Source organism: Trachurus trachurus, assembly GCF_905171665.1.
Source record: "Trachurus trachurus genome assembly, chromosome: 2".
Classification (NCBI taxonomy): domain Eukaryota; kingdom Metazoa; phylum Chordata; class Actinopteri; order Carangiformes; family Carangidae; genus Trachurus; species Trachurus trachurus.
In genome coordinates this window covers 10,630,863-10,655,193 of record NC_139914.1, presented here as the reverse complement: position 1 = coordinate 10,655,193, position 24,331 = coordinate 10,630,863, and the positions used below count along the sequence as shown (strand labels likewise).

The window sequence follows — 24,331 nt, the reverse complement described above, 5'->3', positions numbered from 1 at the left end:
AAACAAACACTTTTTCCTTGTTGTGATGATTTCTTTACAAAAATAAACGGTCAGAGATATTTTGGACATTACCACTGCACTGCTCGACCGTTTATTTTTGTAAAGAAATCATCACAACAAGGAAAAGTGTTTGTTTCTGTGGCGGGGAGAGCAGGCGCTCTGCGATCGAATAGTAATGTCTTTCCAGGACGTTCCAGAGTTTGTTTGGCTATCTGAGGTGAGACATGCAAAAACACAAAGTTTATACTGTTTATACCGGTTTATACTGTACAGTTTGAGTTCAGTGGTGTGTCTTAAGGATTCGAGTCATGTACCATAGATATTTGATTGTTTTTTGAGTGTTTGTTGCCATGGTGTAACTCTGGTTTGCCTGCATCAATTTTAGTCGCGTTTTTTGCTCCCCCCAACACTGGGTGACCATCAGGACAACGATTTAGGGGTTAAAAAAAAAAAAAAAGACAGAAATTCTCCTTTAATTTATATGATTTTCTGTTATTTTATTTTGAAACAACTTGATAATTGCATTTTAATTGGAATCACATGCCAACTCTTGAATCCATATTTGTTAACATCTGAAGTATAAATTTGTCTCATACATGTTAAATTAAAATAATTAAAATTGAGGAACAAATGAAAACTGACATACAAACACAACATCTCCCTCCTATATTGTCAATAGTGGTTTTGTTTCCCTGTGTAGGATTGCTGTAATTCCTGTAGGGACCGACACTGAACGCTGAATAGAAAGCTACAATGCCATGCGTACTGTGAAAGACGATGTATTTTGTGTATCATCATCACTACTACTTAAATTTGGCGTTCAGGCTGAACGTTTACAGAAAGCAAGACTGATGTTTCTCTGTTTACTTTGTGGTTTCAAACTTGCGTAACCTTTGGAATCAGACTTGAGTGGAACTTTCCCATCGCTCACCCTCCCCTACAGGTACATGTGATGGGTTTATGAATAGCTGTGATGCTGACATGTTTGAAGTGCTCTGACAGGTGTGTCATAACTCTTTATTTCCTTTCGCTCAGGCAACACATCAGTCACGCCTGCTGTTGCTGTTACACAGTGTGTTTAATCTGAGAATCTGTCGCCAGAAGGCAAGCAGGTCACAGGTATATCAAAATCTCGGTGTTGCAACGTAAGAAATGTACGAAGGACAGATACCGTAATTTATGTTTTGCCTCTTCCCTCCGGCAGAATTTGACCCCACAGGCAAAACGAGCTAATCCTTCACGAGGAGACTGTTCACCTCTATTTCGTTGTCAAGACTTGTTTTGCAGGATATGTCAGCAATCATTAGCTTGTTACCCTGTACTCTATCCAAACAGAAAATGTATGTTAAAACTTTTCTAAAATGAACTTCACTGTGTGGTTTGTCAAATGTCAACACATAACTTGAAAAATAATCAAAGAAAGCACAATAGAACAGATTCAACAGACTCACATTGATGCTGTTTACTTTATATCTTACAGTTTACATATAGTAGCACACTAGCACCTCCCAAACTGTGGGGTCAAAGAAAGAGAAAATAAACAGATCCTATGGTGCCTTCAATGTCTTAGTAAACGGTGTAAAAACGGCCATCCTGACTGTGTGGACATTTTGTTCAAGGATAAGTACTTTGAAAATAGGCCCGTTTTGTTATATTATTAATTATCAAAATAAAATGCTTAGATAAGAAAGAACGATCTGTACCTGAACAAATCCACCTTCCTAAATAAATAAAAAAAGGTCACCCTGTCATGGATGAATACCTACGTTGTGTAAATTCCGATTTATTGTTGGGAGTGTGAACGTCACACAGGGGCAGAGACGCGCATGCGCAGTCGCTGTGTTTGCATTCCCCCTCCCTCCCTCCTCTGAGACTGACAGCCCGTTAGCCGCTGCTGCTGTTCACCGGCAATGATACAGCAAACACGGGACTCGGTAAGACGCCTCGGGATGGACTTAGCGAGCACTTTTTATCGGATATAATCCAGACAACACTTGTCTATTGAATATACGAGGGAGTTTATTCTTCATCGGACTCATTTTTTTTGCTCCGAGAGCGGGGAAAAAGGGAGACCCGACGTCCGCGGAGAGGAATGGATGCGACGGCTGCTGTCCTGCGACATTCACCGGCCAGCTAGGAAGCGTCCACACCGACTTTGTAGTCCAACCCGAGGGCACTTTAACTCACCAAAGCCTGGACTTGTATCTGTATGCTTTATTGTGAATACTACTGTTTGTTAAATAATCGTATTCAGTAGTGAAGGCGTCCACCAAAGAGTGTGGCTAATCCCGACACAGCTTGAAGCTAACCAGTGGCTGGCTAACCACACTTCACATTCGTTGTTTATTTAATTTGCTTGATTGAATATAGCGGCTTTTGTTGTTAAATACTGGTGTTAAGAAGAACAGGAGCTGCTCATAAGCTAGCGTGGCCTGCCTAACCTCAGACCCGGAACATTTAGCTTGTTTTTTTTTAAAGGACATAAATCATCTGACTTCTCACTTATGGCTCGTTAGTATCGCGGTACTGCAGCTGACCCAGCTAAGCTAGCATCCGTGTTAGCGCAGATAGCCGTCAGCCAGCCACCTCTCTTGGTCATCGTTAAGTTAACTCATCGGCCGTGAAGATGCACCACCAGGACTTTCCCGGAGACCCGCCCGGGAGTGGGAGCGGGAGCGGGAGCAGGAAGACGGCTTTCCACTTCAGGAGGGGCAGCAGCGGCAGCAGCGGAGCCCCCACCGCGGGTGACGACAATCCAGCCCAGGTAGGATCATCCTCTCCCGGGCTGCACCACCACCAGCAGCAGCAGCAGCAGCAGCACCAGCCCCAGTCCCAGGCGGCCGGTGCTCAGGTGAAGAAGAAGAGCGGTTTCCAAATCACGAGTGTCACCTCGGCTCAGATCAACGTGAGCGGCAACAACAGTTTGGCCGACGACACGGAGAGCTACGACGACATGGATGAGTCACACACCGAAGACCTCTCCTCCTCCGATATGCTGGACGTGTCTGTGTCCAGGGCCACGGACACAGGCGTGCCGGACAGGAGCTCCTCCGACGAGACGCTGAACAGCCTCCATGGGGTGGACACTCCTGGGATTGTGTCGCCCAACGAGCCCCTGCACCCTCATTCCCTCCCCCAGGGGTCTCAGCAGCAGCAGCACACCTCTATGGTTAACGGGACCATGCATCATTATTATCCTCAGCATCCCCACCACCAGCACTCTGACAGCCTGGGAGGTGAACCCCCTGTGCCCGCTCTTCCCGTTGCCCCCGTGGCTACTTCCAGCCCAGCTCTGGCCTCCAAAGCCGGGTCCAGCCAGTTCCAGAGGCCGCCACCGTTGGACAACACTAACCCGACCCAGCCCTCGGCCCCTATTGCCGGCGAAACAGCCACGGATCCGCATCTACAGGGCGGTGTGAATATATCTAATGTTTCTGCCGCTGCTGCAGTTCCTTCTGCAGGGCCTGCAGGTTTTGACAACACTAGTGTGAGTGGGCAAGTCGCTCCTGTCGCTGGAGGAACCGGCTCAACTACTGCTGCTGCTGCTGCTGCTCCTGCTCCCAACACTCAGACCCAGCCCACCCAAACCCAGGCGGCTACTGGCTCTCGTTTTAGGGTGGTCAAGCTGGACACTAACTCCGAGCCCTTCCGTAAAGGGAGGTGGACGTGTACAGAGTATTACGAGAAGGAGGTGTCGCACCCCGCTACGTCAGAGGCGTCGAAAAGCGCAGAATTGACTGTAGAGAGCGAGACGAGCGCCCCCGGGATCAGCCCGGGCGTACCTGCTGTGCAGCCGCTGCACACGCTGCAGCCCTATCAGCCCCCCACCCAGGACTTCACCAGCCCACAAGCCATGCAGAGCCCCCCGCAGGCCCTGGCTCAGACCACCCCTCTGACCTACGTGTCGCCCCCAGAGGTCATCGGTGGAGTTCACATGCCAAAACCGGTGGCCGCAACGCCACAGGTCGCACCACAGGCCCAGCAGTTGCCCTACGCTGTGGATCCTCACCAGGTTCAAACCCAAGGAGTTTACCCTCAGCTCCAGCCGGGGGTCCTGACCCAGGGGGCTGTCCGTCAGCCGGACTTCATCCAGCCCACCGCTCCCTTCCAGACGCAGGTCCAGCCTCCGCTGCCGCACGTCACGACGGGAATCTCCATAACGCAACCACCTGTCGGCGTTACCCAGCAGCTGCCCCATCCGGGTCAGGTAGCCCAACCCGCCCAAGCAGCTTTCGCTACAGGACAGCAGCAGACCCTCCCGTCTCAACCCCAAGCCCACCACCTGCAGTCGCACATCCAGCCCCCCTCTGCTGCTGCCACCCACGGGACCCCCTACATGCCTCTGACCGCGCTACAAGCCGACCTTCAGCCCCTTCTCACCCCGGGCGCCAACCTCGCCCACGGGGTGGGCTACGCGACGAGAAGCTCCCACCTGGAAGACGCCCAGAAGCTGCTGCTCCAGCACCAAGGCCTGCTGGCTCTGCCCAGGTTCGGGGTAGCAGCGACGGGCGGAGACGGGTCCGCGGAGACCGGCGGCGCCGCTGGAACGCTGGCCCACATGGGGATGTCGGAGGCCAGCGCTTTCATGGCCGCTGCTGCTGCAGGACTCAGGACTCAGCATGCTGAAGGAGAGGAGGACAGGTGAGGATGGGCGGCCAGCGCTGCCAAAGCTGTTTATTATGATGTCACCCAAGATCATATAGCTGATCCTGGTTTATTGTTGTTCAGGCGAAAGTACAAATTATTTTCTTCTGCAGTAATATTGAAACAGATGCTGATTTTTACAGAAAAAAAAGAATCAGTGGTCTGGACACGTACTGTATGCTTGTCTCGTCACATCTCTGAAGCAGCCAAGCTTGAATTACAAAGTCCTCTTTTTTTTTTGACCGTCGAAACTGTAGCTCTGCATGTTGCATCATTCTGCAAATGCATTTCTGATTTCTGTCTTTACAATTTCAACCTCACATTTATTTGAGCCCCTGTCACGTGAGCTCACTGGACATTGTCGTCGTAGCAAAAATATCAGTGGCTGGAATAGAAGCAGTGGAGCTGCTGAGTCACTGAGGGAGCCGGTGACTCAGCAGATGCGTCGCCTCGGTTGACCCCGTAGCATCACACACATCTACCTCCATTAGCACACGGCCAGTAAGGCCACGTTTCCCCTGTCATACTGCCTCACGCTATCCTTCCAAACTCATTGAGTCTTTGCATCTCCTCTTCCCACCTTCTCCCCTTAGGTTTGGTCTTTTATTAGACACTGGATCTGTTGATTTGCATCATCCCGAGGGAGCTGCAGAATGGTTTAACCCTGTGTCGCTGTTGCAGTAGATTTGCTGCTCAAAAAAGTGGTTGCACAGGTTTGGTTTAAATAGAGTTGATGATCCCCCAGAATCTGATCAACTGTGGCTGCAGAGAAACAAGAAGCGCTGTTGTGGCAGCAGTCTAGTGTTACCACCGTGCTGCCCTGTGTTCTGGTTAAGCAGGAGATTCATGTTGTGAGTACAACAATAACGCCTGCACTGCAGGGTATCCAGGGAGTTCAACGAAGTATGGTCAGCCTCACCCAGGAACCACAGCTAAAGGACATTGTGACGTTACTTAATTGTTTTGCGGTAAATGCACGGCTCAGTTTTATTCCCAGTAATGCACAAATCCATGTACATAGGAACTGAGAAGCAGAGTAAAGATCAGTTAAGTGGTTGTAGAGTGAACAGCTAAATATATTCCCAGTCCAATTGGCAGTATGAGAGTTTGCTGGAGAGTTAAAGTGATTTTAATTTAATTTCAGCTGTCCAGATAGTGTTGTGGGGTTCAGGGAGTAGAGAGGCGCTGGGTGTGATACCTAACCGTTGACGTAGTTTCAGTCATTCTCAGCTGCAGACAGAGCCGGGCTGTATTTAATGTGGAGGCCTTTGTCAGCATTTGTGGCACCCCATCATGACTGTGTGTGTGTGTGTTTTGCATGGCATCTGCATGCCTTCCTCTGCAAGCGCGTTTCTGTCTCGCCGTCGGTTTTCTCCTCGTCAATCAGCCCCTGTCCCGCAGCCACGGACGGTCTTGGCGCGTTGGTCTGCTTTGTTTATAGTCATGCTGTTATTCGGTTCTGTGTTACTGTTACTGTCACTGTTTTCTCTCTGTCTTGTCATGTGTTTTATCCTCATTTGTGGCTCCCTTCGTCTCGCAGGCCTCGGTGCATCAACTCGGTTGTCCAAACTATTCTCCTGGACACTCTCCTTTCCCTGCAGTCACATGCAGCAGTGAAGTCTGCAGGTTTTTCCCCTGTCACACCTATTTGCAAATGAGAGCGAGCGAGAGCAAAGTGTGCGGTGCAGTGTATATAGACAGGTAAACAGCGTCAGTACACTGATTTAAAGGGGAACTAAGCAGGATTATTCCGGTGGCTATGCTACATTTTTACCTTCCTTTCACCTACCTGCTCTGTAACCCGCAATCTTTGTAACATTGTAACATCCACCACTCCATGGATTGATTTTTCGCAGGCTTCGTTGTAAACAAATGCACATGGCCAGGAGGAGGGTTAGGAAAACAGAGGAAAAGCGACCAGAGTTGCATAGTTCTGTCCAGTCATACCTGTATCAGCGGTGACAGGTTGCCCACATTGAAGCAGGCCGCTACAGTAGGACCGGAGTGATAAATGAACACACACACACTCTAGTTTTGCATTGATGTAAGTGTTTTGTTTACAGTGCAGTAGTTAAGTGGGGGCTGATGAACGATTTTTCTCGTAACTGCTCTTGGTACAAAATGTTATTCTGTCCACATTCATCATATAATTTACAGTGATCTGTAATCAGTCGTTGTCCAGGACCCAGAGCTCAATACTGGTTCTTTTTTTAAGCTGTCATGAACATGAAAATGTTTAATCTGTCAAAGTGTGCATGGCATGCTGTTTGGAGCGCTGATTTTGAGGGTGTGTCTGTGTTTTGCAGGACTCTGCTCGTTCTCTTTTCACCTGCTCGCTGTCAGTTTTTATTAGCGGCAGTGAGACGGATGGCAGCGAGCACTCTGAGGACAGTCCTATTAATCAGTGCTTTCACCACGTCCTCGTGCTTCTCCGGGTGAAATTTCAGCCTGCAGGTTGCTGCTGGTATGATTTGACTGAAGGACATCTGTCAGTATCTGTCCACAGTGTATACAGTATATATACGTAAATGTGTATGACACATCTACACACCTTTCTTTGTTTCAAACGAAAAACAACCACCCAGAGAAACATAACGTGACAAACAGATGAATGAATATGTCATCACTCAGGGATCTGTAGCCTTACAAACAGGAAACAAAATATTTTTATTAGCTCTCAGCTGTCGGCTGGTTTGATTTGGAGCAACACAGGAGACGCTGCATAGCATACGTTTATTCGTCAGTTGGTCTTTCCTCCAGTTCAAAGTGATGCTGGCAACGAGCCCAAACCAAAATTAGACCCTACAAACGCTTTAATTTTGTAGCACTTTATTGTTCATTTTTATTGCAATTTATAAATGATTTCCATGCAAGAATAGTCTTCTGTGTTTTAGTCACCACAGGAATCTAGAAATGAAATAGAAATTTAAAGGGGAAGCTTGGTAACGTGTGGATCTTTGTGCTGATTTGTTAAAAAACACTGCACGAAGGTCGTATCTTTCTATCTCTTTGACATTTACTTGGCTGTCAAACACATGGGAGGCGTCAGCGGGTTCATTTTGTGCATTTTATAGGACAGGTAATGTGCATGATCTCATTCTTTTGGAGCCATAAAAGTGAGATGTGCAAGCCAGTGATTATCTGCCTATAAAATGTTCTTGACACCTTTTTTCTTTTTATATAAACAACGTTCTCTTTAAAGCAGGAGTTGAGGTAAACAGAGGTCAAACACAACAGAGCGGTCACGAGTTTATGGCTTCAGCACAAAGTGACAATCATTAGTCAATCATGACTGTCTTTTCAGCGATCGGTGAGGTCTGCCAAAGGGAGATTAAAGAAAACCAGTCAACTCTGCATTTGCCGTCCCGGGCTAAGCCTTCGTTCTTAAAGAGGTTTATTGCTTTGACATAGTGATAGTCAGCTGTTTGAGGTTTGTTTTTTCTGGCATTGAACGACGCTCCTCTGCTTTTATGTGCTGCCTGATCTCTTTTGATGTTAAATATGTGTTTTAAATGATACTAAGCCACCTGTCATTTTAGATATATTGGCCTGTTCGATTTGAGATATAATAAAAACATAAACAAGTGCTCAGAAAGCTACCGCCAGGACTTTTGATGGCCTCTGTTGGTTTCCAGGAAAGGTTATAAAGGGTGATAGCATTGTCACTTTGTACACTATTATAAAAATAATTAATCCGACTATTGTTAAACACATCAGTGAGTCATAGCTGAACGTGCTCACCTGAACACACCCGAGATAAGAATGGTAGGTGAACCACTGCATGGTTTATACACGCTGAAATGACTAAACACTGGACTATGTTGACTTTTGCATATTAAAGTTCACTTCACTTTGTCCTGAGTGAGAATCAAACTCTCAGACCTAGAATATTATTATCTACGCACGTTCAGGTCTTAGTTCCTTAATGGACTATTTTTATTTGTCATTTTCTCTTTTATCAGATTCAATTGGCTGCAAATGTAACTATTTAATGCCATAATAGTCTATCTGTCATAAAGTGAAGTTTCTATATCCGAGTGTCTACTTGTACAAAGCCCATATTTTTACCCAAGGGCAATTCTTTACAAAATTGAGGGATGATTTGCCCTGAAAATTAGTTTGAAGGATCTTTAGAAAGTCTTTGAAGATGAACTCTGATATTTGAGTCCAGGACCTCTCTGTTTTGTGTGTAGCACGATACCCATCACTGTCAGCCCCCCTGGTTGTTACCTCGGGGCAGAAAGCAGACGTGCTTTTACAGGAACTCTGAGCGGACTGACAGTTTCCAGGCGGTACACTACACACGACACGTCATGTGTGCAGCATGTACAGGACATATTTGAGGCTTTTGTGTTGTAAAGTTGAGCACGTATGGCAGGTTTCTGTTTTATGGTGTCGATATACCTGTTTGGATCAGTTGTAAGTCAGAAAGCAGCACATTTTTTCATGTATTTATGTATTCTTGTAGTTCCCACCCTTTGTCTGTCAACCACAGCTAATTGCACCTGAAGATTATCAAGTCATTCTCCTGTTAATGAGACATGACACCGAGTCACGCTTCAGTAGAGACATTAAATCCACTGTCATTCCTCTTTAGTCTATCTATCTTGTTATTGGACTGCTGTTCTGCTGTTTCCCCACAAGGTGGCGGCATCGGTCCATAAATCCTCCCCTCCAGCTCGACAGTTGGTTGTTTATATAACGCGCTTTGAGAATCACTGACCTAAAATGTGCCTCGCAGCTAAGTGGAGATGTCCTTCCTGCAACACAATGGATGAATCACGAGTGTATGAATTGTTTTAGATCTTCACATCACGCGTGACCCTGTGTTCTTCCTGTCAGCGCTGGGTGTTGCATGTCTGATCAGTGTGGATACTGGCCTGCAGAAGGCTCCAGCTTTTGATACAGTATACCCTCCGTCAGGGTTTGTATCACAGTGGGTGTGCTTATTTTAAGGGATCCACTGATTCACTCTTCCCTCTTCCCATGGACGGATTCATGCGAGCGTGTCCAAATGAGTCAGAAATGCTTATTCTGGAGATGCCCTTTAGATCTGTCCTAGTTTTTAAAATATGTGCTGCCGAAATCATTCCCAGGCAATCGTGACATACTTTTATCCAGTCACGTGCTGTTTTGTCTTTTTTTTTTTTAATAGAGCAGAGATTAACACCGTCATCCTGAACACATGCAAAATACAAGTTCACATAATAAAACACACTGTTATTATTTTTTTCATTACATCTAGTAAAGATACATAACATATTATTGGATAAACCAATCAGGATATGGACAGAAGATTAATCAGCAGGCATTTGAGTTGTTAGTTTAAGTTTCTATTTTAATTTATAAATGAGAATATCATTGTTATCAAAGCCAAAACAGTTATTCTGTTTTGCACATTGGGGGTCTGAATATTTCTGCACGCTCTGCGACACTGTAACATTTTAATTGTACTTTAGATTTGATGGGAAAATGTTTTTGAAGCATGTCGCCTAAGTGTAATTTTGATGTAACGCAGCCTGATCAGGATGTCATCCGGCTCTGACAGATTCATTTTTGGCAGCGTTGGAGGGGAGGGCAGTGTGTGTGGGGGGGAGGGGGGTGTGGGGCAGAGTATACACGTGTCACGTTTGCGCGCCTTGTGCCTTCTTGAGGGAGAGTCACAGGCCAGAGAGGATGAAATGTATGTCCTTGCACGTCTGTGGCGTGTTTGAGTTGATTTGTCAGCGTGGTTTATGGTGCAGGGCATGTGTGTGAAGTGGAAGGTGTTTATAAGGAGAGGACTTTTTAATGGCACAGCACAGCTTTTTCCCCTTTAGGCTTTTCACCCCCGAGTGTAAAAACACCAGCAAAGAGGAGGAGAGGAAGCATTTCTGGTTTAACTATTTATTCCACCAGCACTGGTCTGACACATGTACTGTAATTTTCATTCTCTCTGTCATTCCCTCCTTCACAGTATATAGTAATTCTACCCTCTTGCTTCTCACAGTCATATATCTGCCTGTACTTTGACTTAACAACCGGAAAGAAATGCAATTAATATGTCAGAACCTATTATTGAACCGTCTGTGCCAAAACTCCAGCTGAGACAGTTCAGTCCTGAGCAGCTTTTTCTTAAGAAATCCTTTCATTTGCAAAAGTTTAAAGAGCCCCCATAGAAGTTTGCTTTTGGTTATAAAAGAGTCTCATATTAATGTGGATGAATCTACGTTCCCCATACATGTTAATGGGTCCATTTTCGATAAATATATTGTTTTGTCTTTATAGTTATTTTGATATCATTATTTAGTGGTCGACTAGAATTTCCTGGTTTCCCGGACACTGCCCGGTGGGTCATGGGAATAACGCCGCCGGATTGCTAGTTGGCATCGTTTATGGTCGCAACTACGACGGTATCTTATCGTCTTCTGACCTCTGACTTTCGTTCTTGATTAATGAAAACATTCTTGGTAAATGCTTTCGCTTTCGTCCGTCTTGCGCCAGTCCAAGAATTTCACCGTGCGCACCGAGGCTCATGGGAAATGTAGTGTGAAAACACTCCTCGTAGTCCCTTTAATACATTTCGTCAAAGTATTTCTTTTTTTTCCCACAATATCTTTATTTGAATTTTAAGCAGCATAGCAAAGGGAAATACAGTCTTTGACATTCCTGCAACATGTCATACAGCATATGTTAGCTGCCTTATTATGTTCAAAACACAACATAAAACAAATAATCACACAGAACAATATGCTTCTCATGTTATTTAAGCAGATGATTTACACCACTTAGTGAGGTCCTATCAAATGATACAATGAAAAACTACGGGTATCTGAAAGAAAAAAGAAAAGAAAAAGGACAATAATAAAAAATTAAAGATAATAATAATCACAATCTTGGAAACTGCTATATCCACAGCTATTAGTCATTGATTTGATTGTCTGTTATGTCTGAGTCCTTGACATATTCAATGAAGGGCCTCCATATACATTCAAATATGTGTTGTTTGGCCTTCAGTATGTAAGTGATTCTTTCTAGTGGTAGGCTCGACAACATCTGTCTTAACCATTGAGTGGTACTTGAACTTATTTCTCCTATTAAAGCTCATTAAATACAGAAAAATATGCATTGCCATATTGGCTTTAACTATTAAACTGCGTAGATGATGAATTAATCATCAAACAACTTTTCCCCCCCTTTTTTTTATTTGGTTTTCAATCATACACATGCACACAAATCACATGTATATAACCTATAGACAGTAAAACAATCATACCAAAAATAAAACAAAAAAAGACAACAACATCAGAAACAAGAACCTCTCTACCTCCTTTTTAAAATGTACTTCTGAGGGAAAATTTCAGACCCCTACTCAGTAACCTGACTACTGCACTCCCCGTCAAAGAAAAATATTTATTCTCCCCAGCCGTGACGCTTCTTGTAAAGAGAAATAATAACAATTCTGCGTAAAAGCCTGTTCTGACTGTTCAGTGTCAGAGTCTGGACTCTTCCCACTGTGGAAACACACATGGCCCACCACATGAAGCCCCCGCATGCTGCAGGGAGACTCGAGTAAAGCTCCCCCCACCGCCGCTGGGAAGAAGCACTGACTGTGGACTTTCTCACCGTGTTTACGTTGACACCGAGCCCTCCAACCTTAAAACAGAAACACTGTGCAGATCCATGTGACTGAGGGGTGGGTGGGTTCGGGGCGGGGAGGGGGGGGCGGCCACATTGCTTCCTGTGACGATTTCTGTCGTCAGTGTGTCGTAATATTTGGATGTATAATATTTATTTAACAGTGTGGATTAGAGTGAGACTGCAGGGCAATTTTGGACGAGAACATTTGCAAACCATTTTTGTATGCCTCGGTAACTTCTATCACAACAAATCTGGTTTTAATGTGGCTGATGTGAACATATGAAGATGCTTTTTACCAGTGTGTGGTGTTAGGAGATTGGATATCTGTAGGTTTTGTTTAATCCTTTAATCTCCACTTCTTTTTTTCTTCTTTTTTTTTTGCCAAATTCAAAATTGATGCACAAGCTCTTGTCTTTTCCTTCATTTGCTTGTGGATGCAGTGCTGAAACCAAACATGAATAGATCAACCATTCAAAATGACAAATAGTTTAGTGATCTTTGTGTTATTTTACTGCAAAACTGCTTCTCAGTTCCCTGCTTTTTTGTGTGCAATTCAATGGCCTCGACCAATGCGATAGGCGCTTCGCATTTTTTAAATGTCTCCCCTGTTATTTTTATTTGTGTGTGCCCGTCGCAGTGCATGGGAAACATGTGAGCATGCTGTTAAGTGAATACCTCATCCATCAGAAGAACAAGGCATGTCTGCGCCGTTCACTGAGCTGCTGGTAGAGATGTTGGATCTCAGTCAGAGAGTCTCCTTCCCGCTCTTTCCCTCTCTTTCATGGCCCATATGGTACAGAGATCGGTTATGTAAGCCAAGGCATTGCGTGCATGGCAGAGACCGATTCACTTACGCTCCAGAGAACCGCTGCCCTGAAGCGCTGTGATGCCATGAGAGCTGTTTGAGCATCGGGGTGGCTCCACTTCTTTATTTTGTCTGTATTTGGGCAAAGACCCAGGGAGATCATCTCCAGTGATAAACAAGTTCTAGCACCACTTTTGATTTCACATATTAACGATTTATACCTTGCATGCTGCAGGTCCAGATTCAGTTATATAATCGCAACAAAACCACCATTGATTGTTTCTGGTATCCTCTCTTTTTTAATTTAAATTTTGAAAGTAAGAAGACACCGTCTTTGATTAAGAAAGGTGTGTGTGTGTGTGCAGTTGGCTTGATCTTGCTTTCTGCTTTGATTCTCTCCACTGTGTAAATGCCAGTGTTAAAAGCCTCCCAAACCGGATTCTGCCAGTCTGCACACATAGCCTTTCTCTCTCTCTCTCACACACACAAATGGGATGCACAGCACTTGTACAGACACACACAAGCTCACATTTCCCAAGTGCTCGAGGACAGCATAAAAGCTGATGGAGGGGGACGAGGAATTGAGGCCCAAGATAGAAATAAATAGAAGCGGGGGAACATTATTTGTGGAGAGATATATAAAAAGTGAGTGTGGTGAAATAAGATGATAGCTTCCAGTTGTGTTGAGGTATTTGCGGAGACGACTTTAATTATGTTCCCAATCACATCCCTAATTGCTTTGTAACGTCCTGCGTTATCAAACCCTTTCATACTTTTTCTATGTAAATTACAGTAGTGTGGCAGAGCTGGAGCTTTTTCAGGACCTCACACAGCAAGAGCTGAGCGAGCCCCGGCTCTGCCTTCTCTCTCAAAAAAAAAAAAACCCACACAATAAACCACAGCGGAAATGTTACTTACACTCAGCTGGACACTTTTGTGAGAGAGAAAGAGAGAGAGAACATGGATGAAGGGAGGTAAAAGGGGGCGGGAGGAGAAGGGATGGAGACTATAACTGTACTGCAAATACACCAGAAGGCATTTAGGTTGCCGTTTGCGCTATTGATTTTTGGCTTTGCTAGCACATCAAGCCACCAGAGGTTGAAGACGTCTTATCCTCTGCTAGCTCTGGGATTTCCTCACTTATCTTGTGTTGATACACAACAGGATTTATCACATCTGTAACCTAGTTATTTTACTCCATGGTGTAAAAACGACCATATTGTGGGTTTTTAAAGATAGGTGTCACCTCTCTCAGACATAATTCAAACTTTATATTTTTAAACATGTGGGCAAAGCGAGTACCATCTGTTCCTTTTTCTTTCTTTTTTTCCCCACCTTCCACATCTTCTGCTGCCACACATCCACACTTAGGCTACATAAGCTCCACGGGGTGTGGTGTAGATGTGCACCGCCATCTCTTCTCTCTCCTGTTCAGATATGTTCAGTGACCCTTATTAGAGAAGCTGGAACATGAAGCCATCTGGCTGTGTTGAATGGAAGGTGTTTTGTGATGGGTGACATTGCCGGTGTGTCGAAGGCTTAAGGGCGAGTTAAAATGAGCTCTGGCTGTTAATAGTCTTATCCACAGTCGGGCAAGTGAGAGAACTCATTACCCGTCTTATACACTCTGATACCTTGGAGGAACATCAACAAGATAGCCGAGCCAATAAGATTTTCATTTGGCAGTGAAGGGAAGTAAACTGTTGCCGTCTCAGTCGGGAAATATTCCACCTTCCTTTCAAGTGAAGTACTTATATAGTAAATATACATTAAAGGGGACATACATACCCCCTTTTCCACAAATTAAAATAGTTCCCAGGTGTCTTAAAGACATGTCTGTGACGTGCTTTGGTCAAAATACCCCAAGAATCAAACATCACAGCACTTTTCATCCTCTTAAAACAGCCCTGTTCAGAACGACTGGTCCCTTTAAATGCAAATTAACCCCTTCTACCGGTCCCAGGTAGGGGTGGCATTATGCAAATTCGAATCCTAGTTACATCATTATCAGACAACTGAGGGAACAGATTGTTTTGTCAGTTCTCACATTTTGGGGGTCAGAAGGCAAGAAAACACCTACATATATGTTAAAGAGCCTTCAAAAAGTGATATTTCCATTATATGTTCCCTTTAAGCTTTAACGTAAAGCTTAGGTCATATACGGGTCAGCCCTTTTGTACATATACAAGCTTTAGATGGACGAAGGCTCATAATGAATGAGAGCATCCCATCTGGGCTATCAGCGATGCCGTGGCGTCAGGGCCTCTTGCCATTGGCTGGGCCGAGTCTGCTGCGCCGTCGGCCATTCGCTGTAAATACACCATCTACACATCAGCGAGCGCTTCCTCCCAGACCACTTCTGAGCCTTTTGTTCCTAAGTGAGCATGCGTACACTGATGTACAGCAAGTACACAATGTACAGTTTTCATTATGAGGAGGTGCACATTTCAAATGTAAAGGATTTAGCATCATAAACTTTGAAACAAACAATTTAAACTCATCCGTAATTGTACTTTTTGAACATCTGCTCCGTCTTCTTGATCTCCCATTTAGTCACCGCTCTTGTTTCTGGCTGTCAATCATTTCTGGGATTAGCGACGCATACAGTTGAGGGTAGAAAAGAAGATGTGAACCTCCACCTAATGAGGTTAATAACATCAACCGCACGCGCCGAGCTGAATCCCACCAACAAACTCTCAGAGCTCGCCCCCTTCGCCTCCATTTTGTGCCCCCCCTCCCCTCCTCCTCCTCCCAGCAAGTGCGCGCCATCTTCAACCAGGGTGGCCTCTACCTCTTTGTTCTCCACACTTCCTCTGCTCGACAAACCAATAAAGTGTTTGTTTTGGGGTTTTTTTCCACCATTGAGTTGTGTTATTTCGCCCGGCATCAACGCTTTTTGATCGACCGCTTCGCCGGCCATGTTGTTTATCTTGATCGCCTTTGTCCAGGCTGCTGCGTGCGAGCCAGCATGGAGGTACACGTGAGGCGTGCTCCTGTGAGGACCCATACTGTTCGTGTGTGTATGTGTGTGCGTGCGTGCGTGTGTGTTCAGTGTCCATCCACTGATGAAGAGTGACAGGCCGGGTAAAGGCACGCCTGCTCCGACACACACACATGAGATAACTTCTCAGCAATGTGAGCGAATGTAGGAGGTGTGTGTTTTCTATTATTTAAACACAGCTGCACTATAAAGTCACAGAAGGAGCTGGGTACCACTCCTGTGCCCCCCCCCCACCACCACCAGAGAGAGGATGCTGCAGGAAACAAAACAGAAAAGAACGTGAAGGCGGTGGCCACGAGCGAGCCAGCAGGGCGTGGCCTATCGGTGGCCATGAGCGAGCCAGCAGGGGGGTGTGTGGTCAAAAGTAGCTCATCCTATTGGACGGATCACCTTAATCCTTGCCGACAGTTTACATAACAACAGAAACGAGGGGAGGTGACATGACTTCCTTATGCGGTGACATCACCATCTCCCACCGCTGTGCCAGCCAATCGCCTGAGAGAACGTATATGTTATTCAGGCTTAGTTAAGGGGCAATCGGGAAGACTTAACCTACAGATGCGCGCTCCCGCCGAACGCGCACATACACACTCCCACTCCCATCCCCATTACTACTATCCTGGTCTCCATTGTTGGTTAGACTCCCCTATGTGAAGCTCCCAGAACTGAGGGGAGCAAGGGGTCGGGGTCAAAGGGTGTAGGTCAGGAGGACAGGGAAGGAGCGGCGGTAGTGGTGGTGTTTGTTTTGGAGAGATTTTGGCGGGGTGGGTGCAGCAGAGGAGGAGGGGGGGGGGACCCAGCACTTGAGAGCATCAATGAGGGAGAAAGGGCTGACCGGGGCAGGACGAGCTCAGGGCAGGGACGCCATGGCCCTAAAGCTGCTCTTCTGGGAGCTGGAGAAGCATCTGACGAGGTAACCATGCCTGTAGTGTTGTCATGTGGTCTGCAGCAGCCCAGGGGTTAAATCAGTCGGGGGGTTGTTCCTCATGTATCTGTCTGATTTGTCGTGAGTGGTTGTTGTGGTGGCATTCAGTCGTCGGTTGTTTTGCATTGAGGGGGGTTAAAAAAAAAGAAAGAATACAACAAGTACAACAAGTCCTCAGGTGGAAAAGATGTTGATGAATCCAAACACCAGCAATTACTCAATCAAACCACACATGAACGCAGCGCCAGCCCCGTCCTCGTCCTCCCTGCAGCAACAAATCGTGGCGGCAACATCACCCCGGTACGTTGAAACTCCCGCCCAGCTGCCCTGAAGGGGTCGGACGGAGCGAACGAGGACAGAATGTTCCTGCTTCTGCAACATGCATGTTTCTATGCATGACTGTGTGTGCGTGTGTGTGTGAGTATGAGAGCGTAGCTATAGCTCGCTGTTCACACACACACCAGATAGAAATCCCCAGAAAATTCCCGCCTACCTGCTTTCACTTTTTATTTCACGTTGCCAAGATATGCAACATGTTCATTTGCTCTACCTTTGTAACCACTGATGATGGCCACTGATAGACTGACTGCAGTCAAACCCAATAAACACTTTCTCCTACATCTGGCAGCCAGCTCCTAATTTGTAATTTCCCCCTGCAGTGTTAAATTGCAGTATACATTCATATGTTTCACACATTGTGCATCAGCATACATGAATAATCTCCTCTGGAAGAAAGAAAGCAGAGGTAACAGAGGAGTTCTGTCCACTGTTCCCCCATAAACAAACAGTGTTTCTGATCTCCAAACCGCAACGCTGATGCACAGTCTACTTCCTGAGACAGATATAACACTGTAAGGTGCTTACAACAGGACAGGTGTCTGAAGGGTGAAGCTCTGGACGTGCAGACAGACAAAGATCGCCCCACTGCTGCTTAGAGCTTTAAACACAGCCAAAGCTGCTGAGCATGTGTGTATGTGTGTGTCTCCTTGTCCTGATGGTGTCAACTGTGTGTGTTTACAGCAGTGAGAGGTCAATCAGCTCAGGTCAGAAGAATTGTTAAAATAAAGTGCATCAGAGCGGACACCTGACGACGGTTTTGGTTTCAGTCTCTTTATCTTAATGTACTTCCTGTTCTTTGTTTGCCGTCGTCCAGGCTGTTGGTCTCCATAGTGACCACGAGCCCACGCCTGCCCTGCACACACCTCACACCGTCAGCTCACATTAGTGTACCTTTTACTGATAAGACACTCAGGTCACGTATTGATCTGATGGGTATGGAGTAACTTACACCCCAAGATTCAATCAAATGATTGAAAACAATTCTCCTTGATGGGGCTTTATTATCAATAATGTAACAGAGGGTGTGGTTAATCAATAGTAGCACAGATCTATTATCTATTCTACACATTATTGATTTTAGATTGTGGTAACAATGCTTTTATTTTGACCTCATTTTGACCTAGGGTAAATGTGTGCTTTTTTTCCCCCTCATTTGACCAATGATTGTTTAGGCGAAGAAAGGTCAGATATCACATTTAGTCCAAGGTGACATGTTTGAAATCTTCATTTCTCTGACAAACAATGCAAAAAAAAAAGAAAAATGTAAAGAAATGAGACAAAGATATAAACAAAACAGAGCAGGAAGTCCTCCCTCTAAGTATTTGAGACAGTTGACATGTTATTAACAGAGACTCGCTCCTGTTTCTACTGTAAAGCACAGAGTGTTCCCGTTTCAATCAAACTGATGTGAGGAGGACAAAGACGTCCGGCCATCTGACCCCCTCTTTTCTTCCACCTCTGTCTCTGTGTTTATTTGCTCTGGTGGTGACAGCTGGACAGTGCTGAGGTCAGCTTTTAGCCACTTTTACCACAGGGTCACCCACCACCCTGGCCCAATTGATTATGCTTTCCTCAAATTACATGAAGCGAGTCCCCTGCAGCGTTACAACCGATAGGTGGCGACATTGTCCCACATTGCAGTGTGTGATTGTTGAGCAAAGTTTGCAGAACACACACTTTTTTTTAAGCATAAAACCTGAAATAGCAGCACAACTGGAGACAAAACAAAAATCAGATGTGCGTTGTTAAATTCCTCGCTGTCGTGTGGACTCTGTATCTTTTGGACGCGGGCTTTTTTATATATAGAGGAGCTGCAGGTAGAGAGATAGAGAGAGAGGATGTTGCATGCATTATTCCCAACCTCTCGTCCAATCCGCGACGCTGATTCGCTGCTCGCCCATAGATTATGCTAATGAGCTCCCGCCTCAGCCAATCGGGCGGCTCGCTGCTGCTGTTGTGCTTGCATGTGATTATCCAGAGAGAGAGAGAGCCGCGTTGAGCCGAGCTGCAGCCCGCCGTCCCCTTCAGTCTTTGTGTGCACTGTCCCGGCCGCGATCGCAGCGGTCGTGCCCCCCCAGACCCAGATCCAGACCAGACCCCCACAATAATGCGCTTTTTTTCTACTTTTATACCACTGGACTCCCGGTCTTCTGCATAGCCGACGATGACTCTGGTGGTGGTGGTGGGGTTTTAAACGGACGGGGTAGCATGAACTCCCAGTGTTACACAGTGGCGATGGACCTTGGCGTTTGTCAACTGAGGAATTTCTCGATTTCGTTTCTGTCTTCTGTGCTCGGGAAGGAGAGCGCGTCGGTCCGGCTCGACAATAGGTAAATGTCACGGAGGCTTCTTCCTTTTCTTATTCCTCCTGCTGCTGCTGTGTTTTTTGTTTTTTTTACATTTACACCCCGTCGATGTGCGGGAGGATAAAATGAGGCAACATCCACGTAATGTCGCCTCATTGATTCTCCGCCATCAAAGTCAAGAAAAAAAAAAAAAAAAAAAAACCTGCGGTCTCGAGTCGACCTGCGTTTGTTTGTTTCGCTTTGTCACAGACCCTCACCATTCTGTATTTATTCACCACTTCATAAAAGCATGTCGATGTGCTGTTTATTTTTCATTTGGCTGCATCAAACCGCAAATGTCAATAAGTTTGTCCTTGATAGAGATTTTTTTCCCTTCATCCCCACTCTGCAGTTTTGATGCTCATGCTCTCCCCTCCTCTCTTTCAGCTCCTCTGGTGCCAGTGTGGTGGCCATAGACAACAAGATTGAACAAGCCATGGTAAGCTGCAGTCCCCCCCCCCTCTTCCCCCCACTCTAATTCTCACACCAGCCGCACTGTGTTTGTAAATAGGCTCATCATGCTTTACATGTATGTGCTGCTGCTGTTACGTAACCCAGGCACTGATGTGGACTCTACACTTTTGCTTTCATTTTTCTAACAGTTATAATAATAACCCTCAGGTCATAATTAGTAGATGGTTTTATGCGTGTTATGACTAGGTAATAATAGCTATCAGAGAGGACACAGATCAACATGAGCGATGAATGAATGAATGGATGTGGAGAGATGATTATTGGAAAATGAAACTGCAGATGAAAAAATGTGCACTTGCTGATGTGTGAATGGGAGGCAACAGGGGCTTCCTGCTCTGTCACGAATTGGACCGATGACCTCCGGCTTGTTGGCAACTTGATGTGGGCCAGGCTAGGGTTCACACGCTACCCCCCCCTACCCTCCTCTCCTCTTTCTCCCTCCCTGTCCCGTGTTGCTAGGCAAGCGGCAGCCTCCCCTTGGCTCGGTATAAATAACTCGACCGGCCATTGGCTCCTCCCACCACGGTGCAGGAACATTTTGTTCCCGGAGCAGGGAGGAGGAGGAGGGGGAGGAGTGTGGAAGGAGGGGCGGGTCCACAGAGGAGGGGATGCTCAGATTATTAAACCCAAATCCCCCCCTCCCCTCCCCTCCTCTCCTCTCCTCTCAGCAGCAGCAGGCTGGCACGACAAATTGCTCTAAGCATCATCATGGGAGCGCAGCCCGACACCAAGCTGCGTGTCTCCAGCACTTTTCCTGAGCAGATCATTTTGTGCATCCACTCCTCCTCTTCCTCCTCCTCCTCCTCCTCCCACACTGTGACAGCAGGAATGTGCTGTGCAAGACGCCAGTGATTTACGATGCCAATTTAGCCTTTGCACCCTGATGTCACACTGTAACGGCGCGTTCTCTGACTCAGGTTTTCCTTCAGCTGTTTTTATGCCAGACGTCTCTCCTCCTGTGGCGCTGGTTTATAAACAGAGGAACGGGTTTTTGCAGAAATACATTTTTTTTTACCAAAATAGAAAATGTGTAAGATGAGGATGGCTCAGGAGGACACAAAGTGATGAGTCGTATTATGTCTGCAAGGGACAGTCATTCTCATCTTTTGTGCCACTTTTTTTTGTTATGGTACAGAAGTTATTCAGCTCGAGGCATTCATTTATCTGGTTCATATTTTCTTGATGATTAATTAATTTAGTCTTCAGGGAGGAAAAAAACATCTCGTTTCCACAATGATGTCTTCAGGTGTCTTATCTCTTCCATATCCATTCAGTGTTCAATTATTTATGATATAAATGTAAAGAAGCAGCAAAAAGCTGGAGCTAAACAACATTTTGCACTTTTCGTTGAATCACTGTTCCCAGATTAATCTTGACCAATCCCTTTGGTGATTGATAGTTTATTTTGTGGTGCAATTTAACCCTTGTAGGTTCCTCCAATTTCTATCTAAATGGACCATGAAAAGAACTGCTATAAAATCATCACATATCAATATTTTTTCCTGATTTTTTTTGGACACGAGGGACCCGAAAGGGTGCAAAAAGTGTTACCAGTGTATATTAGATTTCAAAAATTTGTCAAAAAAAGAAACTTTCTTGCAGAAATCCATAGCTTTAGCCAAAATGATCAGTGAATCAAAATTTGTATATTTTGTTTTCTTAAGTATGATATAATATTTTATTGTTAGGTGGAGGCACCTGATAAGCTCCTTGAGTTTTCGCCTCTTCCCGCACTTCAAATTGTCATAATTGTTACTTTTACTTGTGTAATTTTTAACTGTGCAAACAAATAAAACAAGAAAAACAAGAATAAAACGAATCAAAAAAGAAATATGGATAAAAAGGTCCAAAAAAGCACAGAGGGACCTGCATATGGTGATTATAATGTGTAATAATGAGGAGGCTGCTCTCAGCTACAGAAATGTAGTTTGATCAGGATGTTTGTGGCCTAGACATGGAAGGAGGAGTATGATGAATTATTAACCTGACCTCTCCCCCCTCTGTCCTCAGGACCTGGTCAAGAGCCACCTGATGTACGCGGTGCGCGAGGAGGTGGAGGTGCTGAAGGAGCAGATCAAAGAGCTGATTGAGCGCAACTCTCAGCTGGAGCAGGAGAACAACCTGCTGAAGAACCTGGCCAGCCCCGAGCAGATGGCCCAGTTCCAGGCGCAGGTCCAGACCGGCGGCTCCCCGACCGGCACCGGCCAGCAGCAGCCCATGCTCCCGGGACCCGTCGGACCCACGCAAGCCCTCCCCTCCACACAGAGCTCCGGCCCGTCGGCGTAGCTGCAGGGAGAGCAGAGCCTCCTGAGGATGAGCGACATGGAGGATGGAAGGAAGAAAATGAGGAGGAGAAGGAAGAGGAGGAGGAGGAGGAGGAAGGAAGTCTTGCCATACTGTGAACTAACTCTAGCATCAAGACCGACTATGCCACCGTCTCTAGGACACTTCAACTCCACCGGAGGAGGACGACGAAACAACTTTTCCTTTTGTTGCACATTTTTTATTTAATTGAAAGACTTTGGAGTTGCACCGACCGGCGTGTGCGAGCGTCCGCTTTCCGTCTCCCTGACTTTTACCTGCTTCAGACAATCGCCGTCATTTTTCGTGGTGATGATGATGATGATGATGATGATGATGATGATGATAACGACGAGGAGGAGGAGGGACAGAGCTGACGAGGAGCTCGGGCCAATCAGGGGGGAGCACGCTGCACGCTCCCGCCCGCGCCCGTCGAATCCCTCGCGAACCGTGCAAAGTGTGCCATCGTCTTGCCCCGCCCACCCCGCCACTTTCCCCCCGCCCTGCCCCGCCGCCACTCATCGCTGCCCGTCTGCCTGCACCGTTTTTTCTTCTTTTCTTTTTTTTACTCGTCATCTGCTTCTTTCTTTCTTCTTTCTTTTCCTTTTGCACTTTTTTCAGACGGCGGCGGTCGACAGCGGACGAACTTTTACAGCCCATCTGGAATGGGAGTCAAATTAACCAGCGGACTTTTTTTTCTCTTGGTCTCAGTTCTCACAGTATCCCCAAGACAGACGACGAGCTTTTTCTGCGTCGAGGGCGGGGTCATTAAGATAAATATTAAATATATATTAGCTGCGTCTCGTTGTTCACTTGGAGAACCCCGTGTTCTTGTGGAGGCTCACGTCGCCGTCCCCACCCCCTTGACGCACCCTCCCCCTTCTTTGAACGGAGCATTAAACATTTATGCAGGGAATTAATGTTTTTTTTAAGGGAAGGCTGGGATCGGATTAGGATTTGGTTTTTGTCTGTTTATGTTTTCGCTCTTATTGTTGTAATAAATGTCCTAGTGGTCTGTAAAAATAAATAACAGAGAGGTGAATAAATAGGACATGACTGTTTCTAGGTAGTGAACTTTGTACATATGAAAAATTTCCAATTTAACTCAAGTGCCTGGTTTCTAACCATAGATACATATATAAGCTTTTTTTAGTTATTTTATTCATATATTTGTATGTGTATATATATATATAAATATATATATATCTATGGTTTGCCAGGTTTTGAACTACCTGTGATGTCATTACTCAGGGTGGGACCACAAGAGGAATATTTACCTCCACACTAAGATGCTGTCTCTCCTGCAGTGACACACGGCCTCGTACTGTACGTGAACTCTCCTCTGCCGCCGCTTAAAACTCACTCGCTCAAATGATCTGGACTCTGTTTTCCATTTGGGGACGCGTGTAGTTTTTTTTTTTTTTTTAATGAATGACTATCTATGTCTTTGTTTTTCTTGTTTTTGTTTTTTGTTTTACTTTACTTCTTCTTTTTTTGTCTTTTGTACAGCCAAGTGTTTGAGTTGCTCATAGTGCAACCGGGTGCGCTGAACACAAAAACAAGACACTTGGCGAAAAGAAAGAAAGAAAAAAAAGGAAAATGCCTAGCAGAAGTATGTCGATGTTTGTGCATGTTCCTCAGCCCATCACAAATGTGACGTTAAATTTGCACTAGACAGTTGCACCTCAAATAAAAATAAAAACGAAAAGCAAAAAGTGGACTGTTTCGCTTTTCTTTCTCTGAACAAGTCTTACTGGTTGAGTTTAGATTGCATTTTTTCTTATGTTATAAACCCTCAAGGTGTAAAGTGAAGTTCCTACTATGTAAAACCAGTTGATGCTGCTGTTTTCTCAGCCAATCAGCAGCCTGCACTGCCT

General features: G+C 45.6%; 1 protein-coding gene across 1 annotated transcript; it reads left to right on the top strand.

Annotated features, from left to right (window-relative positions):
- The first annotated feature begins 1,872 nt into the window (after window positions 1-1,872).
- On the top strand, window positions 1,873-24,144 carry LOC311000468 (TSC22 domain family protein 1). Its single transcript, XM_083991191.1, has 3 exons — window positions 1,873-4,641; window positions 20,067-20,118; window positions 22,164-24,144. The coding sequence occupies exons 1-3, from the start codon at window positions 2,627-2,629 to the stop codon at window positions 22,437-22,439; spliced, it is 2,343 nt and encodes a 780-aa protein (XP_083847317.1). The 5' UTR covers window positions 1,873-2,626; the 3' UTR covers window positions 22,440-24,144.
- The last annotated feature ends 187 nt before the right edge of the window (window positions 24,145-24,331 follow it).